At 33.3% G+C, this 25,246-nt stretch overlaps 1 protein-coding gene and 1 non-coding gene across 11 annotated transcripts in view; both read right to left on the reverse strand.

Moving 5' to 3' along the window:
- ACAP2 (ArfGAP with coiled-coil, ankyrin repeat and PH domains 2) overlaps positions 1–25,246 on the reverse strand; it is a 151,755-nt gene that overhangs the window by 22,258 nt on the left and 104,251 nt on the right. For 4 of the 10 annotated variants that reach the window (XM_032869293.1, XM_032869299.1, XM_032869301.1 and 1 more), the window contains 7 exons: positions 23,255–23,329; positions 21,275–21,286; positions 16,637–16,749; positions 12,063–12,083; positions 8,798–8,849; positions 7,169–7,269; positions 6,482–6,587 (listed from right to left, as the gene is read on the reverse strand). In XM_032869293.1, coding sequence (XP_032725184.1) covers positions 6,482–6,587; positions 7,169–7,269; positions 8,798–8,849; positions 12,063–12,083; positions 16,637–16,749; positions 21,275–21,286; positions 23,255–23,329 — 480 coding nt within the window. The remainder of the gene's footprint in view (positions 1–6,481; positions 6,588–7,168; positions 7,270–8,797; positions 8,850–12,062; positions 12,084–16,636; positions 16,750–21,274; positions 21,287–23,254; positions 23,330–25,246) is intronic. The other 6 variants (XM_032869294.1, XM_032869300.1, XM_032869296.1 and 3 more) reach the window with 3 other exon arrangements.
- LOC116874804 lies at positions 21,956–22,122 on the reverse strand. Its single transcript, XR_004384064.1, has one exon. It is a non-coding gene; the product is annotated as a U1 spliceosomal RNA (small nuclear RNA).

Raw genomic sequence — 25,246 nt, forward strand, 5'->3', positions numbered from 1 at the left:
ATACTTATTATCTACAAAGGAACTATTATAGTACAAAAGTCTAGCAAACACCACCTTCATCAAGCAATCAAAGTTAACATCACCAATAATGAGACAAATCAAAGTTATGTGCCGCCTGAGTATGCACTTAGAAGAACACAACATCATTTATACAACATACCTGCCAAAGATGCATAACCTTGAGAGTAAAGATCAAACTCACAATGAAGGACATTCCATAAAATAACTCATTAGCTTCAAAACTATCAAGGTCAAGAAGGTCAAAGTAAGACTGAGAGACTATTCCTGAGGAAAGGAAACTAAGGAGCCGTGGCATCTAATGTTACCTGTGCTTCTCGACTGGATCTTACAGCTCTGAAGCATATTACTGGGACAACTGTGAAACTTAAAGATGTTTGGGAACTAAAATGTAGCCATGTATCAATGCTCATTTCCTGATTATGATGGCAGCACTGTGGTTTTATGAGAGAAATGTCCTAGAGTGTGGTAAGTAACACTTAAACAAGTCGGGCATTATGCTAGAAACTTACCCTGAAACAGTTTGTGGTGGCGGGGGCAGTTATTTGTACAATACTTGGAACTTGTCTGTAAATTTGATACGATTCAAAATTTTTAAAAACTGTTTTACTAGAGTATGTTCAATAATGTGAATTACCTCATAAGCAATTATCAGATAGGAAAAAGATGTCAATATAATACAGAAATCTTGTTGGGTCATTCCCAGTTTATAGAAACTAATGTTTTTGCACCAAATTAAAGAAGCTGAAAGCAAAGTATACTACTACACAGCAGAACCTGGGCTAGCTGCCTCCGGGAACAAAGGAATAAATATGACACTCATTCCTTCCATTCTTTTTGGCTCATTTTGGCTATGTGCTTGGACTCAAAAGTGTGTGCTGCATTCATTCTCTCTGATCTTTACGTGTTTTGCCTTTGTCACCATAACTGAGTAGCCTCAACCCTTCCAAACCCTTCCATTATGCTATCTTCATCAATTTTTAAAGTTAAGTCCTATTATGCAGTAGTATTCATTTATTACTAATTTAACTCTTCTAGTATTTTTACTGAGACTCTAAAATTCCTGCAAGTATTCTAGTTACAAACTCACATGGTTTTTCAGGACAGCCCTATCCCTATTTTTTCTGTAATCCCTATTATTTCTAGTGTATGATTTTTCATAACCGGTATTTCAGCAATGCTACCAGCTTCTTCATCAAGATGATCTGGATGCAAACGTAATTTTGTTCCCTCACAAAACCTTGTTAAAAACCAGAAAAAAATTATTAGAAGGCATTATCCTGAGCTTTTATTGGACAAAGCTGTGATAAATAATCTGAACATAAAAAAAAAAATACTGATGTTGAACGTCTTTTCATGTATGTGTTGGCCATCTGTATGTCTTCTTTGGAAAAATGTCTATTCAGGTCCTCTGCCCATTTTTAATCAGATTATTTGTGGGGGTTTTAGTGTTGGGTTGTATAAGTTCTTTGTATCTTTTAGATCTTCACCCCTTATTGGACATATCTTTTACAAATAGCTTCTCTCATTCAGCAGGTTGCTTTTCTATTTTATTGATGATTTCCTTCACTGTGCAAAGGCTTTTCATTTTGATGTATTCCCAGTAGTTACTGCTTTTCTTCTCCTTGCCTTAGGAGATATATCTAGAAAAATGTTACTGTGGCCAATGTCAAAGATATTGTTGCTTATGTTCTCTTAGGAGTTTAATGATTTCAGGTATTACATTTAGATCTTTAATCCATTTTGAGTTTGTTTATGTGTGTGGTGTTAGAAAGTGGTCCAGTTTCTTTCTCTTTGCACGTGCTGTCCAGTTTTCCCAATACCATTTATTGAAGAGACTGCCTTTTCCCCATTGTATATGTTTGCCTCCTTTGTCATAGATTAACTGGCCACAGAAGTGTAGATTTATCTCTGGGGCTCTATATTCTGTTCCATTGATGTGTCTATTTTTGTGCCAGTACCATTCAGCTTTGTAGTGTATCTTCAAATGTGGAATTGTGATACCTGCAGCTTTGTTCTTCTTTCACAAGATTGCTTTGGCTATTCAGGATCTTTTATGGTTCCATACAAATTTTAGCACTATTTGTTCTAGTTCCATGAAAAATGCTGTTGACATTTTGACAGGGATTGTACTAAATTTGTAGATTGCTTTGGGTATTATGAACATTTTAACAATATTAATTCTTCTAATCCATGAGCATGAAATAGCTTTCCATTTATCTGACTTCTCTTCAATTTCTTTCATCAGTATTTTATAGCTTTCAGAGTATAGGGCCTTCTTGATTAAGTTTATTCCTGAATATTTTATTCCTTTTGGTACAATTGTAAATGGAATTGTTTTCTCAATTTCTTTCTGCTACTTCATTGTTAGTGTATAGAAACACAACTAATTTCTGGGTACTTTTTATCCTCCAATTTTACTAAATTCATCTATTACTTCTAGTAGTTTTTTGGTGACATCTTTAGGGCTTTCTATGTATAGTATCACATCATCTGCAAAGAGTAACAGTTTAACTTTTTCCTTACCAATACGGATGCCTCATCAGGGAAGTGAAAATCAAAACCACAATGAGGTATCACCTTACACCTGTCAGAATGGCTAAAATAAAAAAGACAAGAAATAACAAGTGTTGGTAAGGATGTGGAGAAAAAAGACTGCTTGTATATGGTTGGTGGGAATGTAAACTGGTGTAGCCACTCTGAAAAACAGTATGGAGGTTCCTCAAAAAATTAAAAATAGAAATACTACATGACCTGGGGCGCCTGGGTGGCTCAGTGGGTTAAGCCGCTGCCTTCAGCTCAGGTCATGATCTCAGGGTCCTGGGATCGAGTCCCGCATCAGGCTCTCTGCTCAGCAGGGAGCCTGCTTCTCTCTCTCTCTCTCTCTGCCTGCCTCTCTGTCTACTTGTGATCTCTCTGTCAAATAAATAAATAAAATCTTAAAAAAAAAAAAAAGAAAGAAATACTACATGACCTAATAATTCCACTACTGGCTATTTACCCCAAAGAAATAAAAACGTTAATTCAAGAAGATATATGCAGCCCTGTTTACTAAAGTATTATTTACAACAGCCAAGATATGGAAGCAATCCAAGGATCTATCAATAGATGAATGGATAAAGAAGATATGTATGTGTACACACACACACACACACACACACACACACACACACACAGAGGAATATTATGAGGCCACAAAAAGGGATGAGATCATACCATTTGTAACAGCATGGATGAACCCAAAGGGTATTATACTAGGGTGAAATAAATCAGACGAAGAAAGACAAATACTGTATGATTTCACATATATGTAGAATCTAAGAAACAAAATAAATTAATAAAAATACAAACAAAAAGCAGAAATAGACCTATAGAGAACAAACTAATGGATGCCAGAGAGGAGTGAGTCGGGGAAATGGGCAAAATGGGAAAGGGAGTGGTAGATAAAGGCTTCCAGTTATGGAATGAGTAAATCACAGAGATAAAAGGTATAGCACAGATAATAGAGTTAATGGTATTGTAGTAACACTGTATGGTGAATATGGTGAGCACAGGGTAATGGATAGAGTTGTTGAATCACTGTGTTCTATACCTAAACTAATACAACACTGTGTGTCAACCATACTCAAATAATTTTGTAAAAATGAGTAATTACGGTAATTAATTGGGACCTATTGTACCTACAAAAATCCATGAGTTTATAACAATAACCAAAAAATTAGATATCTGTCCTCCTTGAGGTAGCTAATAAGGTAACCAAATGTGGTAATTAAAAGAAAAAAATCAAGCACTTTATTACACTAACTAGCTCCAGCTGATAAACAAAAGCTATATTAATGTAGGATTCAAGTTAATCAATATAGATGGGATGACAGAATTAGAGAACCAGCATTTCGCAATTCCTAATGAAATCACAAATTCATCTGTAAAACCATTAGATGAATGGTTGGAGGGGGATTAGATCTTACGGGATCAAAATAACACAAAATAGAGTTACTATACAAAGTAACAAAGTAGACTGGGAAAATGGGAGAAAATGTAACTTTACAGTGGAGGAATCATATTGTCATCTTTCTAATCCAATGTGGCTACCTTATCTTCACACAGAAGCCTTACAGCATTAGCAATGAATGACTGGATAACCAAGTACTCAGTGTCTCCTGTTGCAACGTGAAGTATACATACCACCTACGATGGAATTGTATCAGTTGAAATTCTATAGGATAACTAACTTTATCTCTTCAGTAAGTCACTGTCATTAAAAGAAGGCCTTGCTCTAGACTGAAAGACTGAGAGACATAACAAGCAGATGCAATGCCCAGTCATACACAAGATGCTACTTTATAAATAGGTGGCAGAAGACATTTTTAGGACAACTGGGGACTCCTGAATATAGACAGGGTAATAGATGATATTAAAAAATTACTATTAGGCATGAAATGAGATGATGACTATAATCTACTTAGAAAGCTCTTGTGGGGATTTTTTAGTTTTTTTTTTTTTAAGGCATTTACTCACAAAAATAGGGAAAACAGAAAAGCAAATAACAGCAACAAAATTTTGAAAGCTGGAAGATGGTTCGATGAATAATAACTAAGTATACCAAGGCCAAATCTTACTATGGAAGTAAGTAAAAATCGGAGTTCATGAATTTACATTACATGATACTCAAAGGGCTCAAGGATTTATACCAGTTAACCGTAGAAGTGGGAACCAAAGTGGGAGAAATGACTGTGGAAAGAACAGGTAGATCCCAAAGTGCCTTCCCCAATTCCATGCCATTTTGGGACTGCTTCCACACATAAACACAAATAACTAGAATTTTATTTTATACTCTGAGGAAGTAAAACAGGGTCTGTGGATAGGATTTACCTGAAAGTGGAAGGCAGTAGATTAAATGAACATATACACACTGAATACTGAGATCCCTGGCAACTAGTTCCCAGCAGACCCTTACCCCTCTGCAGGAGACTGATGTCGAGACTTCTCTGGAAATCATACCAGCTAAAAAGATTCCAAAGAACCTAACTCTCTTGTTGTTCCTCAACAAATCATCCACACTTCAGAGAGGCACATAGTCAACAAAGTCCTAACTATGTTCTTGAGAGTGTCCAAACAGGCTTTTAGTCCTTAACTTGTAATCAGAACAGATTACCAGATAGCCAAGAAAAACCTCTTGACTCAACAATTCTCAACATTGCCTGTATATGGAAATCACCCAGGAAGCTTTTCAAATATTGATTCCTGAGGGATGCCTAGGTGGCTCAATGGGTTAAGCCTCTGCCTTCGGCTCGGGTCATGATCCAGCGTCCTGGGATCAAGCTCCACATTGCGCTCTCTGCTCAGCAGGGAGCCTGCTTCCCCTCTCTCTCTGCCTCTCTGCCTACTTGTGATCTCTCTCTGTCAAATAAATAAATAAAATATTAAAATATATATATATATATTTTCCTGGATCCCAACTCCATTTAATTACTCTAGGGTAGGACCTATGTATGTATTAGGATTTTTTTTTTAATCCCTGTGTTATCGTCACATGCAGCCAAGTTTAAAAACCACAGCTCTAACGCTGTATCCATGAAGAAAGAACAGGTTTACATGTATAAACATTCAGCAAACAAAAAGAAACTCCTGGAAATTTAATATGTGTTAACAAAACTAAAGTACTCAATAGAAGGTTTGGGAGATTAACTGAGAAAATCTCAGAGAAAGCAGAGCAAAAACACATAAAAAATTTAAAAATCATAAAATCAGTCCAGAAATTCCAGAAAAAGAAAACAGGAAAATTGGAGAGGAGCAATACAAAAAAAGGTCAGTAGTAAGAAAGACTCCAACAGCAATGATAAAACTAAACAATGTTGTTAAATTCTTAAGAATTATTATTTCCAATCTAGAAACTCCAACCCAATCAAACCATCAAACAAATGTGAGGATAAAGACATCTTCAAACATGCACAGACTCACAAATGCCTCATTTTCAAGAAGTTACTAGAGGAATTATTAAGTTCCATTTCTCAAAGCTTACTAATGGCCTTGCTCAAAAGTCTGTAAAATCACTGCGAAGCTGAACCCAGGCTATGACGCAAGACTCCACATTCAATTCATCTTATCCTATCCAGGGAGATTTTAACCAGACACAATTTGAACTTTCCTTTTTTGATTTTTACTAATTACTAGTCTTTTATTTTTTTTACTGATTTTTATTAATGAGAATATATAACATATTTTGGGAAAAATACTTACATTAGAATACCTAATGATAGTCTAGGATATATATTCAAATACTGAATTAAACATATATTAAAATAATAAAGAGAAATAAATTGAATCTAGATTTTCATAGTAAAACCTCTTTCATTTACAAAATTCATCATTCATTAAAAAATGGTATGATCACATAATGTTGAAATTAAAATTAAGAACTTTTGGCAATGTATCATTTTGTATTACAATATTGTTTACTAACCTCTGATTCATCACCCTTCTCTCTATAAGCAGTAGCAATACTGGTCTGAACAGCCTTAATCCATGCCTGGCGCAGCTTTTCAGAATCTGCCTGAAGCATACAACTTCTAAAAGGAAATAACATTGTTTTCTCAGACACTAAGTTAACCCCCCTCCAAATAATAACAAGGTTTACTTTGCTATTTAATAATTTTCTAATAAAAAGCAATTTCTTTTGAAATGTTTTATTTCAACTATCTTTAGGACATAGTATGTTCATGAAGAAGTCAATAGAAATGAAATAAATTGCCTATTAGGAAAAAATCACAAATCCCTGACCATTTAAATTTTTTTTAAATTTACCAAATATAACACTAATTTTTTCTATTGGGTAGAAATATAAAATGATAGTTATCAGAGAAATTGATCTGATATATGACATCAGTTCATAATCAAGACAGCTAAGAAGTTTTCATATGGCCACATCAATAATCTTTATAGAATTTAAAGAAAATGATATTGGGTAGAAGTTACATAAATATCTCACTGTAATACTTATAATCATTAATTATTAAATTTACTGTTAAAGCACTTTTTTCCTTCTCTACCATAATCACAAGTAAAACACAAATGTTTCTATATCCTGAAAAGTTCTTTAAAATAAATGATAGAAACTTAAAAGCAACTCTCATTCTTTAGAACCACTTACTTTGTTGGAGAGACTACTTCAAAGCAGAAGCGTCGTTCTATATCTTCACAGTGTTTCACTGTGCAGAGCCTGAGATCTTCCACTACCACAGTGGGGTTATCCTACAATAAGGAAACAAAACTCTCATGTTTATCAACTTAGTTTTTAAATACTACTGCCAATACCAAGAATAACATACTTTAAAATATCACTTGGAATAAATGGTCTAATTTTAAAGATTTATATTTATCTTATTTAGGATTAGAGATAGGAGTTATCAACTCTTATATAGATATAATAAAGGTAACTGTGTCCTGTTCATAATTTTATCTGTCTCATAAAATGGCTGTACAAGGATTAAATGAAAGTATATGTAAAGAGCTTAGTCTAACACTTGGCAATTAATTAATAGGTGCTCAATAAACATTAGCTTCCTACTAACTTTAATTTTCTTCCATTTTCTTTCACATCCATTACTCTCCTGGTTACCGCACACACACATACACATATATAATAAAAGCTACTTTCCTCTAAAAAAGAAACCTTTAATAGTCAAGTTTTAAATAACAACAACAAAAATAAGCTTATCTATTCTTCTTAAAATACCTTAAAAAATGAGGACGCTTCTATCATTTTTCTAGTAATTAATAAAAATATAAACTCAAAACCAAGTTTATCAGAGCAGAAGAAACCATGAACTGAGTTAGATCAAAGGACTTGTGTGGAATAAGCCTGTTAGCACAGAAACAAGCAAATAAAACTTCAGATTTATTTCAAGAGCAAAGTAAGCATTTGAAATGAACAGCTGAGGGGCACGTGGGTGGCTCAGTGGGTTAAGCATCTGTTTTCAGATTGACTGAGGTCCTGATCAGGCTCAGCGAAGCCCCTGCTTCTCCCTCTCCTCCTACCTCCTGCTCTCTCTTACTATCTCTGTCACTATCTTTGTCTCTCCCTCAAATAAAATATTTTTAAATAAATAAATAAGTAAATGTACAGTTGACTACGTCATTCACAAAGACTAAGTAAAAATCATCTATTGACTAAGGGGTTTTTTCCCTAATTATTTTTAACATTCTCAGGTGCCATGTAATCATGGTATGTCTTTCCGATAAATAAAAATTCCTCAACCTTAAAATAAGGTTCAGGAGAAGAGACGTATAAAAACAGCATTAACATATTTAGAGGTTTCTATTTAAATTACTTCAAGCTTAAATTTTACTGTCATATTTCACATTTCCATATTATCACCTTTGCCCTATGTGATGTTTCTCAAAAGGCACCCTTTCCTTCAGTCTCAAAATATACTGTGGAAAAAAAAAAAACAAAAAAAAATACTGTGGAATGGTAGTATTGTTCCTGTCACACACTGGTCAAATAAAATAAAGAAATGAAAGTAATAATCCTGGGACACAGAAACACCTGTCTTAAAACCAGGAGTTAAGAATTCAGGATTCAAAATCACTCTGCTTATTTTAAGAATCAAAAGTTAATACTTTCCACTTTTGAGTCCTCTTATACATGCCTAAGCATAAAATTAATAAAATAATTTTGCATACATGAGCATTTAAAGACTTCAGTGCTTTATCAAGATAAACAGAGAACTGAAATGGGGGACTCACTGGGTTTTCACTTAATTAACAAAATACCTACCTTAAACTTTTTCTGGTAAACCAACTGATTGTTCTGTATTGAAAACCAGCGTCTAAATAAATAAAAACAGATTAAGTTTTCATAGACATAATTTAGGTCAGTTGTTAGAAATGAAATATTTGGGAAAGCACTAGAAAATCAGTTTATAATAATTATGTTTTGAGAAGTACACTGTTCTGTTTCATTTTATATGGACTAATGTCAATGAGATAACTACTGAAAGTAAACAATAATTTTAAACAGTTTTAAAACAACAGACTAGGAAAATAAAGTTATTGTATTTTGATTCATCTTCCGTCAGAAATTTATATCCTAACAACAGCTGTTATCCTTTACACTATCACCAAATAATTATAAAAAAGTAAAAATTAGTTTTTTGAGGTTACTCAAAAATAACTAAAAATCTTTCCCCCAAAATAATTGCTTCTATTATAAAGTAGAAATAAACTTATGTTTTAAAAGACGATCCATTTGTATACAGCAAAACACTGAACTAAATGATGCTTTGTCTACAACCTTTCCACAGCTAATTCAGCAAGTGTTTGATTTGTTAAGCAAAACAGGAAATTATTTTAGAACTGATATCAAATAAGAGATAATCGCCAATTCACTTGACTTCACTTTAATATAAAATACTTCTAAGCAGAATAAAAGTTATTACTAAAAATGATTCACCTAACTATTTATTTTGTTCTGCTTGTTCTTGTAAATTATTAGGCAAACAATTTACTTGCAATCTGTTTTAGAAGAAAAAGCTAACCTATGTATGGCATATTTACTAATTCTTATTTATTAAAACAGTAAAAGAAGCTAAAGACTTACAAAAAAAAAAATTAACAGCCAAAAGCCATTCATAAAAAGAAGCAAAAATTCTCATCAAGCATGAAAGGTAAAACTATTTCAGTCATTATTTTAAAATTAGTTTCATGTGAGATGATTTCTATTGTAAACATTAGTTATTAATCTATTAGCAGATAGAGATTCTACCTTTTCATTGACACTAATAAAAAGCACTAGAAAATGTATTTAGACATACTTAGATTTCTATTTTAAAAAATTAAGTTAATTCTCCAAAGCTGTGAAAATGATTAGATGCTTTTCTGTTTTAAGCTAGACAGACTGTTAGGTTTTCTTGCTACTTCAAAAGGTTATCACCTTTACCATTAAAATAAAGATCTGTTAAATAAGCATCTAGATAAAACCAAGTGACTTGCCTCTAATACAAATCATCAAGAGGAAGGCTAGAAAAGGAAGAACTTCTGGGTTTCTTTGCTTTGGGACACATAGTTGGTTAGAAATGTTAAAGGATATATCTATGAACAAACAAAATGGTGCAGCCCTGCCACATGGGATGACATGCAATGGAAATAATCTCTGATATTGATCGAAATGGTTTTTTTAAAATCATTTGAAGTAGAGTGAACTTGATAACCCAACTCTTATGTTTTACAGTATAGTAGTCATACATAATTCTATGAAAAACTATAGTTTTATTGCACAATAGAAAACACCCACATAACCATGTAAACTTTTTGTGCTTCCGAGATCTTTAAAAAATAAATTTCTATTGAATTGCTGCATCTTAGGATAATAACCTCGAAAAATAAGAACAAAACACCACATTAAAAAAAATTTTTTTTTTTTTTTGTCAGAGAGCATTTCCTCTGATTATTAACTTTATAGATCATATACGTTTCTGAAACCCAGGTTCCCTACCATCTATCTGCTTCTGGTGACTCTCTCACATCATCACTTTTTTGTACATTCAGGGAAGACACTATAAATTCATCTTAATTTTGACAAAATTTCCTAAGGAAGAAAATCATAATAAATCCTATACAGAAAAAAATTTTTCGATTACTAAAATCTACATATTGTATGACACTGTCTCCCCTCCTCTGCCATTAAAAAAAAAAAAAAAAGAGTCAACTACACTCATTTACATTGATCAAAACTTTAATTGGGTGAGTAAGATGAGTAAAATGGAAAGTAATTTTTAAACTGCTCCTATGGGATAATACTAGTTATTATTAACGTTTCTAATAAAAGGAAAAAATGAGACAGTTCATAGCCTATGATGTATAGGATAAGTTACTTATTTCACGCTCACGCTACCTGTATTTTGGAGCTACTTTAAAAAACAATAAGGGCAACTGGCTGGCTCAGGGTAGCCAGAGGAGGAGTGTGCAGCTATCCATCTTGGGGTCATGAATTCAAGTCCCACGTAACGTGTAGAGATTACTTAAATGAACTTTAAAAAACATTTTTTAAGATAATTAAATAATCAAAAAGACCAACTTTAGAAAGCACTGAGCTGATTACTACACTATATCCTACAAAATTCAGAAACTGACCACAAAGCCAAAATTTAAGACTGTTTTTTAAACAGCAAAATTTCTTGGTTCATTAAGAAAAATAATACACCACTTCAGATCTATCCCAAAGTGAAATAACTCAATAAAGATTTTAGGCCAAAATACTAAATTCATAAACAGTTAGATATTATTGATATTTAAATACCTATGAGAGCTTCAGAATAACAAAATATGGCGGGAGTAAAGGAAAAAAATGTATTAAAAAAATAAATCAAGTGTCTTTTTCCATTTGATAATCATTAGTCCTAGAACTGCACTTGAAACCAAAAATAAAATGTAAAAGTCAAACTTCTAAATCTTAGATTTCGCACTAAAACTATAAAAATGAAATTCATATATGTGCCAAGTAGGTGAACATTTAATAAAATTAAAAGCTTCAGCATGTACACTACTATCTTTCAAATTCAATTAAATTTGTCCCAAGAAAAAAGACCAAAATATTAAAAAAAAAAAAAACACCTCTAGGAATTGACAATTTTTATTTTCAATAAAACTAACATGATTATTAGCAAAGGTGCTAATTCCTAGTTACTGTTTAAAATTTTGAAGTGTTTACTGGCTTATCTTCTTCAAAAAAAAAAAAGATACAAAGGCATTCATATTACTTACTCATCTACATCTTTGAGTTACTATAAATATATCAAATTAAAATATATCAATTAAAATTGATATATTAAAATATATCAATTAAAACATATTGAGGCAATTCGCAATGAAAAGATAATTCCATTCTTCAAATGAAATATGTATATTTTCTTTCCAATTTAAAACATGAGACATTATATCCATTGCAAGTAATCCAAATGAAATGCAGGTTAATTATGAGCTTTCTCGTGCCAAAGAGGAAACTGGAGTAAGGCAGAAATGAGGGGAAGGAAGCCATTTGGTACCTGATATGATCGGGCTTTTTCCTGTCATGTGAAAAAATGGGGCAGATTAAAACATAAAGGAAAGGTGGTAAAAGAATGAAAACGCAAATGTGCAAAATAAGCAAAGGACTAGCATGATATGAAAATAAAGCAAGAATTAAAGAAACAAGCTTAAGCTCAAACCTAACAAAAGAGTCAAAAATATCTGTTGTATTTTGCTCTCAAATATATACATGTATGCATTTACACAACTCTAACTCTTAGGAATCTGAAATGCTAATATTTTAGAAATATTCAAAAATGTTCTTCAATTATTATGCTATAAAAAGTTCTGGTAGGACTTGGCACACTTGGGCATACCTCTACTATTATTTTCTCCCTCTATAGTGATAGCTATAAAATAAAGTACTTCTCATTTTAATAAGTTGCTCCTAAAAAATTAAGGGAAATAATCACTATAGATATATCTTCATAAACCTGAAACAAATGAAACTCTTCATAAGAAAAGTAGGATCACTAATTAAGAATTTCAAAGATTATAAAATATTATTAGGCAAATAAACCTACCTCCCACCTGCTCTCCCCCTTTTCATCATGACAGCAGACAAAGGCCACACATAAGCAGAGTATCTTTAATCTATCATACACTTATTTTAAAACAAAAAGCCAATAAAAACAAAATTTATATCTGAGCTAGCAGCATATACAATACTTTAAGAAACTGTACAATACATTTTAGGCTTTTAGTTATATTTTCTACTTCAACGCAACCTGACTATGGCATGTAATAACTGTTTATTTATTCATTTAACCAGTTTACTACTAAATAATCTAAGCACTTAATTATTTTCCTTATTCATTCATATATATGTATATAGGTACAAATATAAATATAGGTATGAATAATCCATCTGGCCTTGATTTGAGCCTGAGGTGAAGTTGCCACATTGAGAAAATGGCCTGATATGGAAAGATAATTTTGGTAGATCTCACGTGTTTTCAGAAAAACATGTATTACAGACATATAAAAATCCTGAGACACTACAAACTAGAAATCTGAAACCAAGAGAACAAATTCAACAATTCACTAAGACATAAAGTGTCTCACTCCTTACATTCTTTCAATCACATCACACAAAATATGATCTCTTCTATTAAAATTCAAATTAGAGAATGATGCTTACATTTTATGAAGCACAGGGACAGGTTTTTAAACTACCTGGGAATTCCTAATCAAATTCACATTTCTGGGGCACTTGGGTGGCTCAGTGGGTTAAAGCCTGTGCCTTCGGCTCAGGTCATGATCTCAGGGTCCTGGGATGGAGCCCTGCATTGCATCGGGCTCTCTGCTCAGCAGGGAGCCTGCTTCCTCCTCTCTCTCTGCCTGGCTCTTCTCTGCCTACTTGTGATCTCTGTCTGTCAAACAAATAAATAAAATCTTAAAAAAAAAAAAATCACATTTCTCTCAGGAAGTAAGTCTTTTCTAAAAGTTGGTTTAAACAGGTGATGGGGATTGAGGAGGGCACTTGTGGTGAGCCCAGCATTTGTAAGTGCTGGATCACTAAATTCTACACCTGAAACTAGTATTACGCTCTATGTTAATTGGAAATGAAATAAAAACAAACAAACAAATAAATAAATGGCTTTGAAAATATTACATGCCACCATTCCATCAAACTATAGATAATGGCAAATTTGTCATCATAGGATTGGTACCTTATAGTGACAAGAAAAAGTATACCCTAAAACTAATCTACAGACAATCTAAAGAAGATACTTAAACAGCAGGCAGAAAAATCTTTATGCTTGCAGAGTTGGGATCCTAGATTTTTAAAGCTGAGGTACAAATATTACAAATATATCTTTTATTTGAAGTCTAATTAAATATATGAAATCAAGCTGGATAGAAAACTAATTAGAGAAGAAGGGCAGATTCTACAGTCATATATAGGTAAAGGGAAGGTATTTGCAAGTATTTCCTGAGATTAGATTTTTTATAAACTTCATATAAGAATTTTAAGATACATTCTGAAGTTGAAAAGCAGAAAAAAATTCTAAATAACATTTAACAGATTTTTCTTCTCCCTTTCACCATTACAGACCTATAACCTAGAAAATATCTAAAACTTTTGTTATAAGCTTTTGACTTTTGTTTTCTGTGAAAAGACTTCTATACAATGTTTATATACTATATTCCTTAGAAGTCTGCTTTTTACTGGTATTTTCATGAAAACATTCTTTTTAAAGGCATATGAAAATGAAATAATCTGTTCATAATTTTCCTAATAATGTAAATAGTCTAGGAAAACTATTTTTTTAATAGTTCTTAAATTTTTAAAAAATATTTGACATATTCTGCTTTATCAAAGCAAAAATTTATATGGAATTTCCATAGCAAGTTAAAAAAAAAAAAAAGATAACAGGTTCTAGGCCTCGGTATTGTCACAGACCAGCTGTGTGACCTTCAAAGAGCAACCATCTCTCTGCACCTTCTTTACTAAAAATTAGGGTGTTGAAATATGATCCAAGATTCTAATGAGTAACTGTCATCCACTACAATTAGATGGCATCTCCTTTAAAAAGCAGCCTCATTTCCAAAGGCATTGTCTTTCCACTTTACAAATGGAAGATAAGAGAGGCGCCTGGGTGGTTCAGTTGTTAAGCATCTGCCTTCAGCTCAAGTCATGATCCCAGGGTCCTGGGATGGAGCCCCACATAGAGCTCCCTGCTCAGCGGGGAGTCTGCTTCTCTCCCTCCTTTTGCTGCCCCCACCCCCACCCCCGCTTGTGCGTGCTCTTTCTGTCAAACAAATAAATAAAATCTTAAAAAAAAAAGGGGAAGGTAACATATCTACAACTGAGAATTTAATAGTTGTTCCCTACTTGCTTTTAGTTACATTTTATTATCTATGCCAATTAATAGAATTCATGAAACAAGTAATAAAAAACAAAAGGTCCACGCTTAAATCAGAATTAATTTTCTCCTATTGCCCTAAACGGCAATGCAATTTTCCACTAACACTTACTGTGCTTCATTTTGAAGTCTGAGATCATTTCTCATTGGAGTAGTCCAGGGAAGATGATTCATTTCTTCTTAACATAATTGTATAGTTTCTATGGATTTACTGTATTTTCACTGTGTTAAACTTTAAGTAGGTTGTTTTGAAATCTGAAGGTTAAAATTCAATTCTAACATTACCTCATGAAACTGTACTGGTTGACAAATCTTTATCTATTATAAAAAGTGACACACTATTGTTTTCTTTTAATTTCCTATTCTGGCCGTGGAAATTTGCCAGGAAAAAGTTAAAACTGTCTTAATTTAAACAGCTTAGAAAATAGAATTTTAATTTTTCATTTTCATTTTACAATGGTAAAAAACACTATTCTACCCAGACCACCTTAATTGGTCCTTCTGTATTCCTTCATTATTTTATAAGTTCTACATTATTGAAAGAGGCTTAATATCAAATATAATCACTTTCTATTTATATTATCCTCATGTAAAGAAAAATTATTTCAAATAAAAAACACCTCATAGACTTAAGTATCTGGCAATATCAAATGCTAGGGAAATGCTCAATAAATCACTGACATTTGAAAAGACTAGTGAATGTTTGTTCCATATAATCTCATCACCAAGAAATCAAAATAAGTGCACTAGAAATCCATTTTAATACATTAAATATTCAAGCATACAGTTTCCATTTAAATTAACAAAAACATATACTAAATTAAATTTACCAAGAAAATTCTATTTATTTTGCTAATATCCATTTAAAAAAAAAACAATCTTCTCTATCATTAAGTGAATTCATGTCTTGTTCAAGAAGCAAATGAAACATACACATTCAACCAAAAATGTAAATCAATTCATCAGAACCCAATGTCACTCTCAATTATTACAAAATTATTATTTTTTTTTTCCCCAAAACAGAGGCATCCTTAAATAAAAGACTAATCACTACTATTTGGAAAGATGATCCTGAGCCAACACAATCTTTTTTTATGCTGTAATGTCTGAAATTATTTTACTTTATTGTATTAATACACAGAAAAGCATAATAAAATACTTTTTATATTTATATAAAAAGACATTTATATGATTAATACTTTATAAAAATCAGTTTAACAACAACAAAAAGCAACATTTTTGGTAGCTATCAAGTTTAGAATAAAGGAGCACCAACTGCTACAGACACTTCACATATAAAAACAATGTCATTTCCTAAAAGTCCTGGTTAAAGTTATTGCAAAGATCAAAAGATCAGGATCACCTAACTTAAAAGTTCATAAGCAAACACTAAATTAAAATGTACATAAACATCACACAGAGAAGGAACCCCAAGGGGGAAAAAAAAAAAAATCTTGCCTCCTGGTTTATATTTTGCTTAATTTTACCCTTTAGAATTAGTGCTATCACTTTTTACTGGCTTCTTAGGATCCCCTTTCCTAAAGGGCAACTTATCTTCAATGGACTGGGTTCAAGAAAGTTATTATGGACTGTGAATTTAAAGAATTATGAAGAGCTGTCAAATCACAGCAAAGGTCAGAAACAACATGGCAAGATCAAGACTAGTATTTGAAATATATTACCTGTTCCAAGTTTTGAAGGCATTGCTGGCTCGTTTGAATAGATATCCTTCCATAACAATGCCATTTGCAGCATCTACATTATATTCTAACTTAGAATCATCACTGGAGAAATCCTAAACGAAATAAAAAAGTTCATATGATTTGATTAAGTCTCCTACACAAATAATTTATTGTAGAGAAACAGCTCAAGCCAGAAAAAGCTTTGTATTAAACAGAAAAGCTTTGTATTAAAACAGCTGTATTAACAATATTCATAAGAAAAGAGGAGACCTAATGTTAGATAATAGAAGAATGCTTCAACATATTAAGGTATTTCAATTCAATGGCGTGTTATGCAATAATTATTATAATGACAATATTAAAGCACAGATGATTACATAGAATATATTCTGAAAGAGAAAACAATATGTTATATGCACAGTGATTAAAGGCACAAAATATTATGTATACAAATAGACAAAAGGAGCAAATAAATACTATGCATGTTATGTTTAAAATGTTTCCATTTCACCCTAATATTATATTATGATGTGTGTGCTAACAAAAAAAAGGAATATAGATATATTTAAATTGGGATTACTTAAATCTACTACTATTCTCTGAGTATATTACTATTGTGGTAGTTTTTTAAGTTGGTAGAGCATGCAACTCTTGATCTCAAGGTAGTGAGTTAGAGCCCCATGTTGGGTGGAGAGATCATTTAAAAATAAAAAATCTGGGGCGCCTGGGTGGTTCAGTGGGTTAAGCCTCTGCCTTCGGCTCAGGTCATGATCCCAGGATCATGGGATCGAGCCCCGCATTGGGCTCTCTGCTCAGCAGGGAGCCTGCTTCCCCTTCCTCTTCTGCTTGCTTCTCTGCCTACTTGGGGTCTCTTTCTATCTGTCAAATACATAAATAAAATCTTTTAAAAAAATAACAAAAATAATTAAAAAAATAAAAAAATAAAAAATCTTGGGGCACTGGATGACTCAGTTGGTTAAGCTTCTGCCTTCAGCTCAGGTCATGATCCCAGGGTCCTGGGATGGAGCCCACATTGGGCTCCCAGCTCAACAGGGAGTCTGCTTGGGCTTCTCCCCCTCCCTCTGGGTCTCCCCACCAATTCATACTCTCTCTCATGCGGTCTCTCTCTCAAATAAATAAATTTAAAAAATAAAAAATAAAATATTTCTTGATGAACTTACAAATAATTTGTACAAACTGAAAGACTGCGGCTATTCCCAATTTTAAAACTCTAAAAATCAGTCTCAGAACTTTCAAAATTACTTCTGGGCCAATAATCAAAGTTAGAATATTATCCTTTTAGAGAATAGCAAACTCTGTCTTGAGAAAGATTTTGGCAGAAGCTACATGACCATCTGCCAAGAATGCTGGGATGTGAGGGTCCTCCCCTAGAGGGGAGGCAGAGTGAGAATCCACCGAGGGGCCTTCCAAATCTAAGAGTCTCAAAGATGGAATATGGAAACAGACTAAATTCAGAAAAACAAAATTTATTAAAAACCAAAACTCTGCCGACAGCTCTCAAAATTCAACCATAAAAAACATGCTAATCCAAAATAATCAAATGAAACAGAATTTATAAACGAATTGCTACACTTTATCCTTTTTCTTAAAAAAAAAATCAGGAAAACTTTAATTCCCTCAATTAAAATTTATTTGAAGCTGTAATTTATTTAATTATGCACACAGGATTATGTAACCAATTGATTTAACTGAATTTGCAAAATTCTAAAGGTTTCATTTATAACACTGGAAGTTTTTTAATTACTCTGATGCTACTTAAAACATTAAAATATAACCTCCTGGAAGTACAGTGCATTTATAAGTATTTTTCTAATTTTCAACTACATTTCCTGAGATAGGTTAAGTCTTTAATTTATTGTTAGTATCAATTAATATAGTATTTAAAATGTGAAAGATTATATGATTTTATAATGAAAGTAGTAACAATGCCTAAAATATATAATATTATAATTTAAATATATTGATACCTGACAAATCAGGAAGGAATACCCAAAGGCCAAAGGCCAAAGGTTAAGTGAAAGTAGGAGGCTTGAACAGGTAAGCAGATGAAGGAAGCCAGATTTCACCTTAAGGGCATTTCCCTCATCAGAATTTGAAGCTTTTTGGTGGGAGGCCCAGGGAAGAGAAGGCAAGACTAAGATAGCCAATAAAGAGAGTTTAACAGAAGCTTTCCTTTCTGAAATTGTAACCAAGACAAGAACGACCATTATCACTTCAAGATTATATTAGAAGTTCTAGGGGCACCTGGGTGGCTCAGTCAGTTAAGCAGCTGCCTTTGGCTCAGGTCATGTTCCAAGCCCCGCATCGGACTCCCTACTCAGCAGAGAGCCTGTTTCTCCCTCTCCCTGCTGCTCTGCCTACTTATGCTATCTTTCTGTCAAATAAATAAATAAAATCTTTTAAAAAAAAGAAGAAGAAGAAGTCCTAGCCAACAAAATAAACAAGAAGTAAGGAAAGAATTGGAATCAGAAAGGAAGAAATTATTATTTGCAGATGTTATGAGTTTGCACAAAAAACATCCAAAAAGGGGCGCCTGGGTGGCTCAGCGGGTTAAAGCCTCTGCCTTCAGCTCAGGTCATGATCCCAGGGTCCTGGGATCAAGCCCCACATCGGGATCTCTGCTTGGCGGGAAGCCTGCTTCCTCCTCTCTCTCTGCCTGCCTCTCTACTTGTGATTTCTGTCAAAAAAATAAAATCTTTAAAAAAAAAAAAATCCAAAAGAACCCAGAGATAAATTAACATTAAAGAGAGCACAACAAGAAAACTGGTTTCAAAGTTAATACAGAAAAATCAATTTTACTCTAATATGTAATATAAGTAAACAGTGAAGGGGGTCTGGGTGGCTCAGTTGGTTAAGCATCTGCCTTCTGCTCAGGTCATGATCCCAGGGTCCTGGGACTGAGCCCTGCATCGGCTCCCTGCTCAACAGGAAGCCTGCTTCTCCCTCTCCCACTCCCACTCCCCCTGCTTGTGTTCCCTCTCTTCCTGTCTCTCTCTGTCAAATAAATAAATAAAATCTTAAAAAAATAAAAGTAAATAAAAGTAAACAGTGAGAGAAGAAAATTTTATAAGACAACATTTACAATAGCATTTGCAATATAGCTATCTAGGAATAAGTTTAACAAAAGATGTAGAAGAAAATATCAAGCTTATAAAGTACCTTAAAGAAAATTTAAAGAAATAAATATTTCAAGTTCTCAGATTAGAAGACATTATAAAATAAAGATAACAATTCTTCCCCATATTGATTCGCAGGTCCAATAAAATCAATCAAAATCCCAAAAGCTATTTGTATGCAACCTGAAAATCTGCTCCTGAAATTTATATAAGAATGGAAAATATAGGCAATTCACTTTTGAAGCAGAGAACCTAAGAGGCTTTGCTTTGTCATATATCAAGATACACTATAAAGCTAAAATAATTAAAGCAGCATAGTATTGGCACAATTAAGACAAAAGGCCAATGAAAAGAACTGAAAGTCTGAAACAGACTTCACATGTATGCAAACATGATGTAAATCAGAAGTTATAACAGAGTAGTAGGAAAGAACACATTTTTAGTAACTGATTCTGAGTCATCTAAATACCAGTATAAGAATACAAGGAAACTGAATCTCTACCTCACACCATACACAATCACATACAGAAGGATTTAAGGTCTAAACATAAAAAGGTAAATCTATAAATACTCAGAAGATTATACAGGAGATACATCTTCATGATCTTGGGATAAGAAGGACTTACTAAACAAGACACAAAAAGTACCAAACACATAAGACATTAAAAAAAAAAAAAAATGGGGCACCTGGGTGGCTCAGTGGGTTCAAGCCTCTGCCTTCAGCTCAGGTCCTGATCTTAGGGTCCTGGGATCGAGCCCCACATCGGGCTCTCTGATCAGCAGGAAGCCTGCTTCCTCCTCTCTCTCTTTGCCTGCCTCTCTGCCTACTTGTGATCTCTATCTATCAAATAAATAAATAAAATCTTTAAAAAAAAAAACAAAAAAAACCTATGTGAAAATTAAAAACACATATATCCCCCCAAAAAGGCTTATACCCAGATGATATGAAGAATCTTATCAACAGTTAGGCAACCTGATGGAAAAATGGAAGAAAAACTAGCAGACATTTGACAAACAGGATATCCAAATGACCAAAAGGCAGAAGAAAAGGTACTTGAGCTAATTAGCAACTAAAGCATAAATTAAAACCACAAAGAGATATCAGTATCTACCCACCAAAATTAGCAAAAATTAAAAACTCTCACAATACCATCAGGTGGCAAGGAACACTGAGAACTCTCACACAGTGCTATCAAGAATGGTAATATCATTCTGAAACGTAATTTAGCATTATCTACTAATACTGAACATATATATACCCTCTGAACCACCAGTTTTACTCCTAGATATAAATCTACCAAATATACACATATCCAAAAGGCATGTACATGAGTGTGCATAGATAGCATCATTGTTTCTTTAGTTGATCAATTTCAATTCGTGAAAAATGTAAATAATTACATTAGGCACATTAGACATACTTTCCCTTAATTTTTATGTGACCAAAACATTTTCTTTTCCTTTTTTTTTCTTTTTATTTTTTTATTTATTTATTTTTTACCTGTAATGCAGCCTTATGTCAGCATTTAAGGGCAAAAAAAAAAAAAAAAAAAAAAAAAAAAAAGCAAAAAATAGCATTACTTTCTATACAGCAGTAACTATTATTTAAAATCAAGTAAGTTAATCTTAGATTTAATAATCTACTACTTTTGGATCTTCAGTAAAACACTGAGCTGTATATACAACAGGGAAAGATATTAAAAGATACATAATATTCATTAATTCAGTTTAAGCAGTCACAAGTTTCTAAAAATAACATGATCTCTCATTTTAATTAGAAATGACTGGTCCCAATTTTTAAGTCTTTCCATGGTAATGTCATTAACATGAGTTACCCAACCAAAATGAGTCTAACTTTAACTTTAAACAAAACAAAACAGGGAGTTAGTGTTACCTAACTATAACTGGAAATAACTAAATTAAAGATGATCCAGTAGAAAATCTTTCCCTTAATAAATAATGTTTCTCTTTGGATATTAATAGCCCACCACCAATAAAATTTTCCTTACTTGTATTACTGACTTCACTTGAATTTTTTTTCTACTGACATCTTTTATGCCAGGCTAGTTCACAGGTATTTTAAATTCTAAAAAAACCATGATGAAAGTTGATCTGACTGGTCAGTACCACAGGAACAGATTTCTTAATGCAATGCTAGAAGGCATCTTTTTTTTTTTTTTTTAGGGGAACAACATGAATAAGGTGCCCCACTATTACAAATTATGCAGTCACGTTTCCCACATTTGGGGAAATTCTAAGAGTCAGCACATTTGGAGTCAATGGATAAGCCTCACCCTGGGAAAACCACTTTTGTGATCATGATATCTTCTCCCCTGACAGGTTAAGTACAGAAGACATCTTGTCACATACTTTTATTAGATTCAACCTCCAATTCTCTCCTTTTATTTTCAGATTACCACACAAAAATATCACTGACTATGTAAAACAAAATATTATTAGGTTGAGTTCCACATTAGTTGTATTCAAAGCTCTTCACACACAAAAGTAAAAATATGTCAGATTAAATTTTCATTTTAAAAATACATTTTTCAAATTGTTTAGCTAAGCTTGGGCAAATTAACAAGAAATGCATGTGAAATGCCATTACCACATGAGAGAGGGCAAGGGCTGCCTTAGAGTAACTATAGCTGTTAAGTCCACTATACTACACAACCACATTGATACAAAGATGTTCTCCACCACCCCCTCTGCTTGTCCCCCCCCAAACCCAAACCCTACCCCCTCTTACTCACACGCTTTACAGAGTTTGGTGATCTCCTAACTGAAACTCTAAATAGCAGTTTAGAGTCTAAGGGCCATTTTTTAATTAGCTAAGATCCTATGAGATTGGGGTGCCTGTGTGGCTCAGTTGGTTAAGCATCTGCCTTTGGCTCAAGTCATAATCTTATAGTCCTGGGATGGAGCCCTGCTCAGTAGGGAGTCTGCTTCTCCCTCTCTCTCTGTTCCTCCCCTCTGCTCATGCCCTTTCTCTCCCTCTCTCTCTCTCAAATAAATAATAAATAATCTTTTAAAAGAAAATCTTTTGAGATTAATGTTTTTGCAAAGTGGTTCAAAAACATGGCTTTCGGGCGCCTGGGTGGCTCAGTGGGTTAAAGCCTCTGCCTTCAGCTCAGGTCCCGATCTCAGGGTCCTGGGATTGAGACCCGCATCGGGCTCTGTGCTCAGCATGGAGCCTGCCTCCCACCCCCCTCTCTCTGCCTGCCTCTCTATCTACTTGTGATCTCTATCAAATAAATAAATAAAATGTTTAAAAAAAAAAAAAAACATGGCTTTCAAATACTGCCTGATCATCTAAAAAATATTTTACTTTTCACAAAAAAAGGAGGAATTTATCTACCAAGTTCAATTACTATAGCAACTTAAAGGATTTGTTCCAACACAATTGTATCTTGCTAAAACCAGTAATTGAACAATTCTATAAAATGGGAATTACTCTCCTTTAACTTTTCTTATCAAGTACCTTTTGCTGAATGGTAGAATGTTTTTGCTCCATCTCTCTTTTCTCCTTTGCTGCATCCACAACCAGTCGATCCAGCTATAAAGGCAATAAGGGAGAAAATTAGCCAACTTAAAAATTAAAGAAAAGGTATGATCATTTTTAAAAACATACTCTCAGTAAGTCAGCCAATGTAAGTTTACTTAAAAAGGCATTTTTACTACAACTTTAAAATGGAAGTTCTTTTTCCTCTGCTATGAAATCCTTTTTAAGAAGGTCTATAACTCCTCTAGGAAAAACATTTCTAAGAACAGTTGTGGTGCCAAACAAACATGACAGGAGGCCTTGTCAAGGACACAACAGTGATAAAATGAACTCCTAGAATAAGGAAGAGAACTCTAGCGTAAGTTGCCTGCTGACTCCTGCAATTTCAGTAGTCAGAATCAAAGGCAGAAAGAAGATACCCTGGTGACTTTTTCCCCAAATAGCAAAAAGTAGCAGCTACACTAGTGTGGGGCCAGCTCTCCTAAGTTCAACAGAACAGACACTTCCAATCAATCACTCAAAATGCTTCATGTTTTCAAGTTGGCTTCTTAATGTAATAATCAAATCTAAAAGGCAAAGAAACAAAAACAACAACTCACCAGATAAGAGAGAGCTAAATAATAAAATTTTTTAGGGGTACCTGGGTGGCTCAGTGGGTTAAAGCCTCTGCCTTCAGCTCAGGTCATGATCCCAGGGTCCTGGGATGGAGCCCAGCATCGGGCTCTCTGCTCAGCAGGGAGCCTGCTGCCCCCTCTCTCTCTGCCTGCCTCTCTGCCTACTTGTGATCTCTGTCTGTCAAATAAATAAACAAAATCTTTAAAAAATAAAATAAAAAATTTTTAAAAGTAATAATAGTAATCATTTGTAAGGCCAGGGTATAAAATTGCCATTGTTTAAGCTTCTGTTTTAAAAGCTCAAAAAACTTATGAAATCGTAACTCTCATTCTTTCTTGTTCCTTTCTAACAGAAAAGATGATTTCCCAATACTATGACAAATGCCCTGGCTCCTTGAACTACTCTTTGCTGGAATAACAAACAATTGGTTATAAATTATATGAGTCTACTCTTCTAGACTATGATGCATGTCATTTTATCTGATTAATGTGGGATAAATGAAAAAAATTTTTAAATGTAAATATCAATAGGAATAAGGAGAAAGATAAAGTATTAAATGAATAAATGTTTTCATTGCTATTCTTTATAAAACAAAATTTTAAAAAGACTTTGGAAAAAAAACATTTGGTCCTTTATTTACTCTCTATTACAAATGATGGGTTTTTTTTTTTCCCCTACCAGAGAATAATTTGGGCCACAGAATTTTTTTTTTTTTTCTTAATTAAAAAAAATTTTGTAGGGGCACCTGTGTGGCTCAGTTGGTTAAGGCTCAGGTCATGATTCCTTCAGCTCAGGTCATGATCCCAGGGTCCTAGGATCAAATCCCACATCAGGCTCCCTGCTCAGCAGGGAATCTGCTTCTCCCTCTCCTCTCCCCCTGCTTGTGCTCTCTCTCTCTCCCCCAAGTAAATAAATTTAAAAAAAAATTTTTTTTAAGGTTTTATTTAAATCCTAGATAGTTAACACGTAGTATAATATTAGTTGCAGGTATACAATTGGCCACAGAATCTTAGTTATCATTGAATATTAATAAAGAACCAAAAGAAAACAGCCTGAAACAAATGTAGCACTATTATAAATATTTGATTTAGATGGCAACTATACTACTACCCTTGAAGATCCAATGCATACATGCCTTAGTAACGTGTAACATTGATTTAATGGGTAATGCTCATACATGCTGCACTAGGAAAATGCCCTCAATATTTTCTTATACTGAATGAGTCAATAACCATTATACCATGAGTTTATATCCTTTAATTGAATGGCATATAAGTATTATTTATCCATTCAGATTGAAGTAAGGTACAGGCAGACCCCAAGATTCAACTAATATTTATAAACTTGTGTGCAGGT

Source organism: Lontra canadensis, unplaced genomic scaffold, assembly GCF_010015895.1.
Source record: "Lontra canadensis isolate GAN:19392208 unplaced genomic scaffold, GSC_riverotter_1.0 scaffold38, whole genome shotgun sequence".
Classification (NCBI taxonomy): domain Eukaryota; kingdom Metazoa; phylum Chordata; class Mammalia; order Carnivora; family Mustelidae; genus Lontra; species Lontra canadensis.